General features: G+C 34.6%; 2 protein-coding genes across 5 annotated transcripts in view; both read left to right on the plus strand.

The window, feature by feature from the left end:
* Window positions 1–3873, plus strand: part of LOC108749947 (septin-2) — an 18675-nt gene extending 14802 nt beyond the window's left edge. For 3 of the 4 annotated variants that reach the window (XM_018489026.1, XM_018489028.1, XM_018489030.1), the window contains exons 10-11: window positions 1806–1929; window positions 3735–3873. In XM_018489026.1, coding sequence (XP_018344528.1) covers window positions 1806–1929; window positions 3735–3789 — 179 coding nt within the window. In that variant the 3' untranslated portion in view covers window positions 3790–3873. The remainder of the gene's footprint in view (window positions 1–1805; window positions 1930–3734) is intronic. The other variant, XM_018489029.1, reaches the window with a different exon arrangement.
* Window positions 3874–7267: 3394 nt separating this feature from the next.
* LOC108749828 (muscarinic acetylcholine receptor DM1-like) overlaps window positions 7268–7599 on the plus strand; it is a 29693-nt gene continuing 29361 nt past the window's right edge. The window contains exons 1-2 of the mRNA XM_018488804.1: window positions 7268–7315; window positions 7416–7544. The gene's annotated coding sequence lies outside the window, so the exon portion shown is untranslated. The remainder of the gene's footprint in view (window positions 7316–7415; window positions 7545–7599) is intronic.

Here is a 7599-nt window from a genome sequence, read left to right on the forward strand (position 1 = left end):
ACTCACTCACTCACTCACTCACTCACTCACTCACTCACTCACTCACTCACTCATTCACTCATAATTTCATAGAAATTTTTTAGCAACTATTTTTAGTATCTATGAACGAAACTGAAAGATTTATCTAACGCGAACCGTTCCTCTTTAATGATGTTTTATACATATTTTCAAAATGATGAATAAAATTATTAAAAAATTATTCTAAATCACATTTAAAAATAATTTGGTTTACTATCTGGATTGTAAGTTATTTTTATGAATAGTAGCATTTTTTTAATCTGTGCTCTAATAAAAATATATGGAAATGTATTACAAAATAAATAACAAAAATCTCAATTTTTTAATATAAGTACATAATGTATTCAAGATTATTCATGTATAGTTACATTGCAATACATGAACTAATTGCCCAGTAAATAAATAAAATATTTATTTGTTCTATATCCTTATAACTGATCAGTGAATCGCAATAAAACTTTGCATAAGTTATTTTGAATATTTAAAGAATTTACACAAAAAAATTAGATTTTTGTTATTATTTTTAAAATTTTAATTAAAAAAAATAATAACAAATAAAATTAATAAACAACAAAAATGTGTTATTAAATAGAAATGTAATCGTACACACACAACTTTTTCGTATAGTTTATTTAAAGTGTAAGTATTAAATATATTTTCAAATTAATTTTCTTTGCAGGGACTGTACATCCTTAAGTGAATTAATGTGAAGTATAATGTTACTTTAAAGTCTCATCGTTTATTGTTGCAATTTGATTCGTGATATCTATTACGATATCTTGCAACACGTTGTTTAAATATTGCGACGTATCTGCCTATGGAAAAAACAGTGATGCAATCGAAAGGAGAACTATTAATCTAACTTATTGTTATCTCTGTCTCTTGAGTAAGGCTTTCATGCAAATTATACGGCAACCACCATCGAGCAAACCCGCTAACAAATTCTTGGGATATTGCCAAACGCGTTTTTCACATAGAATTAAGAAACTATCTGAACACTTTATCGGTCTATCGATAATAATAATGACAAAAATAAATTCAGGATTTATTTATTTAGTGAATTTTGTGTCATAATAGTAGCCTAAAATGGCAGTAAAGTAATTAAATCTTTTTAAAGTTACGATAATCCAATTTTAAGAACGCGAGACACCTCCTCTAATTATTAGAAATCACTTGAAAATATAACTAAGAGGAAGAGACGGCTTCGTATTTCGACAATTGCACAGAATCAGGAATCATTGCGATTACACCGAACGAATGATTAGACCCATCGCAGAAACCTGCGGTTTTATTATTAGCCGTAATTACAGTTATGCGATCGCACTCCAAAACTCCCCGAATAACGAATATTGCGTACTCCAATCATCGTTCCGTCGAGACTGAATTGGGCGCTATAAAACCATGGTTGTCGAGATGAACCATCTCAGTTTCGCGAACGATCGTACAATTTTATCGAATTTCTAATGATCCGTAAGGTTGGTACAAATACTTCGCATTTCGTAGAATTTTCATTAAAATTCTGCGGAAGATTTTGTGAAAATCAGCAAACGGGAGGTTAATCAACTCTTTTTCTTGTAGTAAAAAAGCGTCTCTTTATCATAATATATTAATCACATTTAATTTATTTATTTATCATTTTGTATCGAATCGATATCATTATATCGAATGGTGCGCAAGACGTGTTCGCATCAGTGGTGTAAAATCATTTTCCCATTAATTCGTTTACGTCAGAATCTTTCTCTTTCATCAATACGTGTACAAGTTTCCGTGTTTCTTCTTTCGTACAGGCGGCACTGTTAGCGATGTTTCTAGTAGGAGTTCGGAACGAACCGCAAGGTCCGGCCTATCTTCCACCTGGCCCTCGTACTGGAGGAGGCGGGACCGGTCATCCGGACGATTGGGCCGGTGTAAGTATGTATTTATTATGTGTAATACATAACTTCGAGAAAAGAAAAGGAATAGAACAGAAAGGGCCCCGCACCAATCTTATGGAAAATGTCTTTCAGCGGATTTGATTAATTTTTGGATATGTTGTAATTCTCTTCATTCTGAACAAATGTCTCAATCGGCACAACTTGATTCTATGAGCCGTTTCCGCGCTACAAGCCTTGAAAGGTCCAGATTTACATTAGATACATGATGACTGAACCTTTCAAGGCTTGTAGCGCGGAAACGGCTCATAGGATCAAGTTGTGTCCATTGAGACATTTATTTAGAATGAAGAGAACATATTCAAAAATTAGCCAAATCCGCAGAAAGACATTTGCCATAAGATTGGTGCAAGGTCCTTTAGACTAGATGATGACTTAGGCTCAGTTTCATAACTCACGGTTAACTCTTAACCGAGGTTCAACTTATTTCTCATCCTTTTCCAATTCTAGCATTAGAAAGAGATAGAGAGGAATAATTAAACCTCGGTTAAGAGTTAACTATAAATGAAAATGAGTCTTAATCATTAGAGATCCGCTAATCGTCGAGATACACTTTATTTTCAGAATGTGCAATATGTGATTCTTGGATATGTTCTTTTTGACATTCGCAACACTTGCGAATATCATTGGTTGTGTTAAGCAGAGAAAACTGAGTAAACGTGTTAGTGATTCTTTAATATGATTGGTTACTTGCCTTAGAGAGTTCTTCGTTGGATCTAACAATAAGTGTAGGAACCAATTGTATTAAAGAATCACGCAGCGTTCGATATTATTAATGTATTCTTCTAGATCTAAAAGTTTGATTAGATGATATATAAGATGACCTAGAACACTATCAATAACAGCGAACATTCTCTCAACTGTTAAGCAGCCATTGATTGGTTAAATTGAACAGAGAAAGCATTTTACTATTGTTGTAAAATTCTTTAATATAATTGGTTTATATATTTAGATTCAATGAGGATTTAAGGGCAAAATCAATCATACTGAAGAATTTTACGACAATTGCTGCTCTCTCTGAATACAGCCTTGTTGTTTATCAAATGTTAAACGAGAGCAAAGAATGATTTTGCTGCACAGAAAAAAATGTTTAGTTGAATTAACTAGAATTCTGATGGAAAATGAACGACAGAATTTTAATTAAATCTACAAGATTTCTGGTTAAATCTAAAATTCTAGTTGAAATAATCAACATTCAGTAGATTTGACCAGAAATCTAATAAACTTAATTCTGGATCATTTGCATTTTCGTTCATTTTGCACCAAAATTCCAGTTAATTCAAACAAACATTTTTTTCCGTGTGAGGTATTTAAAAATTTAGGTAGATACAGATCTAAAAACTTTAAGTTGAACCATCAAAATAATTATATAGGAAACTCGAACATGATGAGTAATGCTGCAAAAAGTTTTGACATTCTAGCAATCAGTTCGAGCGATCAGTTCCTATACAATTATTTTGGAAGTTTAACAAAATTATTTTCAAATCTGTAGCACAATTTTTAAATACTTTAGCAAAACCGTTCTTTCTGTGGATGCTCGTGAATATTGCAAATGTCAAGTGGAACTTATTCCTTGTGACACTTTTCTGGGGATTGATTGTATATCTTGAAATGAAGTGAAAATGACAAAAGTGAGCAAATTTACTAAAATATTTATAATTTTATTGGTAAAACAGTTAGTAACAGTTTCTCACTTTTGTAATTTTCACCTCGTTTCAAAATACACAATCGATCACCTGGTCCCGCTATTATTAGACGTGTCGTTCTTATTGAAACCTTTATCAGGATCCAGCGAACTATGAGTTTTCGTACGAGGTCCAGGACGCGGCGGCAGGTCTAGACTTCGGACATCGCGAGATGAGGAAGGACATGGAGGCCACGGGAACCTATCATGTGCTGCTGCCGGATGGTAGGACCCAGATTGTCGATTATATCGCCGATCAGAACGGATATCGGCCGATGATACGATACGAAGGAACCGCCACTTATCCCGCTCCAGGACCGGCGCAAGAGGGCTACAAATATTAGAATCCTGACTTTTTTTTGCAATTAAGTACCAATCTTTTTTAGCGCATTAAAAGGATCGATTAAATATTATATATTCTTGAACAGAGACCGGTGTTTTTTCTATAAATGTTTTCTATAAAGAACCAAAGAATATCTTGGGCTTTGCGAGTCAAGAGGCGAAATCAAAGATTATGTAGATATTTGTACTAAGGAAGAAAGCAAATATCCATGACTTTTTTATTGACGAGATTCAATATATAATGATAATAATAACTTCAGAGCCGACCTCTGCTCTTAAGTCTGATTCCATCAATTGTAAGTTTAACTTATTTAATCTCAATTCAATTCACTCTTTATCTTTTTCTAATTCTAAGAATTAGAGTAGATAAAGAGTAAGTTAAACCGAGATTAAAGTTAATCTTACATTGATGGAATCGGGTCTAAAGATATACGACGAACATGATCGAGATCCATTCGTGGACATGTCGAATATTAGTAGTATTAGAACAAATACTGTTGTACACACTCGAGTAATGTAAGAGGATGACATTTTGTTCAGGAAGATCAAAATAATATAAGCGAAACGTTCGCCGTGACTGTGACAACGATCTTATCTGTAATGTGTAATAAATAATTTGATGAAGAAAATATAATAAAACTTTTCTTCCCTTGTTCTCTTTGATGTCTGATATCCTGCAAACGTTTCGCAAGCAGCCGCAATGCAACCGATTTCTCAATAGATTTCACAGCATTATTATATATAAAAAATCAATTTAAATTCCAATCTGGATTGAAACTCTGGATGAAGTTCGGAATTGAGAATGTCCCACATAAAATAAAGTAAAATTTTTTTTTAGTTTTCTTGCTCCAAAAATAAATCAAATATAGTTCATTTATAAATTTATATGTATATTTAATTTATTTTTGGAGAGAACTACAATATTATTTTGATTTAAATTCGTTCTACGTTTTTCTTGTTGTTAGAATATTACATACGAGATTCAATCGTGGAGACTCATACAGGCAATTTACACACAAAAAAACATACATATTGTATACGCAAATAACAATTATCTGTTTCAAATATTTCAAAAGTTTATATAAAATACAAATTTATCAAACATCAAATTTATTCAAAATATATTCTGAAAATTGTATACATTTCAATTAAGATTATTAAATTAAAACATAACTTATTATATAAAGCCATTTCTTTAACCAATTTTATAATATTCCTCAAAAGAAGATAGTCTTGTTTTAAATATCAATGTTTTTCTAAAATTTGTAATAAGTATATTTTATAAGATTATTTATCAAGAAAATATTCTTTATTAAAGATAATCATTACTTAAAAGAAAAAATTATCATTATTAAATTACTATATATTATATTATTATACTATTCTCTACTTCGTGTTCATGATTACATTTCAGATTGAAAAAGATTTCGGCGCGCGATTTGCAGAATTAACTATGTATACAAAATCACTCTAAAATATTTAAACATCTAAGATCCGCTTTGACTAAAAATAAGTTTGTATTTTAATTTAAAAAGAAAAAAAAAGAAAAGGAAAACTAATTAGTTCTTAAAAACAGAACATCGTCCTTAGGCATTGAAATAATGATACTCGTAATATAAAGGAGAATGAAGAATCTAGCTAATAAATTAGCTCATTGTTAATTATAAATTATCTAATAGTAGTAGCTCGCGAACAGTAGTTCCAATAATTAAGACCGGCAAATTGATAAAAGAAATCTATTATTTTTGCATTAAATTGAAGGCTTTATTTAGCATAGTTAGAATGATCCGATTTAGGTCAAATATGCACCATTTTGTTCGATAACTTGTTGCCATTTTGAAGGTAATTTTATTATGCCTCTCTCATAGAAACCCTCGCCCTTATTGGCAAAAAACTGGGACAGTCGATTTTCACAAGCTTTTCTTGACGCGAATTTTTCACCAGCAAAATCATTCGCAATACACAGGAACAGGTGGTAATCACTTGATGCCAGGTCCGGACTATAAGGTGGATGCATAAGAACCTCCCAACCAAGCTCCCGGAGCTTCTGGCGAGTCACTATCGATGTGTGTGGCCTGGCGTTGTCTTGATGGAACACAATTCCTCTCCTATTGGCCAAAGCTGGCCGCTTCTGGGCGATTGCTTCTTTCAGACGGTCCAATTGTTGACAGTACAGGTCCGAATTAAGAGTTTGGCCGTAGGGGAGCAGCTCATAGTAGATGATTCCCTGCCAATCCCACCAAACACACAGCAAAACCTTCCTGATCGTCAATCCTGGCTTGGCCACCGTTTGCGCCGGCTCATCGCGATTCGACCACGACCGTTTTCGCTTGACGTTGTCGTAAGTGACCCACTTTTCATCACCAGTAACCATTCGCTTCAGAAATGGGTCGTTTTTGTTGCGATTCAGCAGCGATTCGCAGATGGAAATTCGGTCCATGAGATTTTTTTGCGTTAACTCGTGTGGCACCCATACATCGAGCTTCTTTTTGTATCCAGCCTTATTTAAATGGTTCCAAACGGTTTTTTGTGCAATGTTTAGCTCCTGGCCAATCGAAACAGTGCTTACATGACGGTCGGACTCGACGATTTCCATTATTTTATCGACATTTTCGACAATTGGCCTTCCAGAGCGTGGTGCATCTTTGACATCAAAATTACCGGAACGGAATCGACGAAACCAAAATTGCGCGATATTGACTGTTACAGTATCAGGACCATAAACTATTCACATTTTTAGCCGCCTGGCTTGCGTTTTCGCCTTTATCGAAGAAAAAATGTAAAATATGGCGTATTTTCTCTTTGTTGTCCATCTTTGACACGCGCTCAAACAATACTGACTCAAGCAATCACAAAACTGTCTGAGAAGTTTTTTTAGTACGAAATCTTATCTTTCTAACGCCATTTGGCGTAACCCGATCGCACTTATACAAAATTTCTTTTTACTACACCTTATATATTGCCGCGGACAAAATTCCACCATTTGCTACACCGTGATCGAAAATCGCGCGTGAGTGCGCCACCTCGATGTTAATCCCAGTCGAAGTTTCCAGAATGCTCGAGCATGCTCCGCGACTTGCACGCCAATTCGGGCAGCGTCAGATAATCAGGTTCGATTCACGGCAGTTTAGACTGACGATTCGCGAGCGAATCAGTATTATTAATCGGCATTGCTGACTCTGACAGCGGGTTCTGTCATCGTCCTACGATAAACCGCCGTGCGAAGCAACATCTCGTAAGCGCAAACGGAACACTTGTATTTTACGAGCGAGCCGTCACGAAAAACGCGGCCCGACATTAAACTCGGAACGCTTACTAACCGCAGTTCATAGGACGACTCGTAAGTAACACGTGTAATGCCGAAAAAGTCACAATGGATCTTATTCTTTAATGGACGTTCATCGACACTGATGGTCGTCTCATTACCATTTAAAACATAGGTTATGTTATGCAGGCGAGTTCCAGTTGCTGTTCTGGGAAACTGAGTTTGCTAGAAGGTTAGCTCGGCGGTCTCGATTTACCTCCAACAGCTCTGCGAATTGGAAATTGAGCTCCAGCTTCAGTGTGCTCGGAACATTATTGTTATATCCCCGACAATCACTTGGAAGCATGGCAAAATGGGGC

This window comes from Trachymyrmex septentrionalis, unplaced genomic scaffold (genome assembly GCF_001594115.1).
Source record: "Trachymyrmex septentrionalis isolate Tsep2-gDNA-1 unplaced genomic scaffold, Tsep1.0 scaffold32, whole genome shotgun sequence".
Taxonomy (NCBI): Eukaryota; Metazoa; Arthropoda; class Insecta; order Hymenoptera; family Formicidae; genus Trachymyrmex; species Trachymyrmex septentrionalis.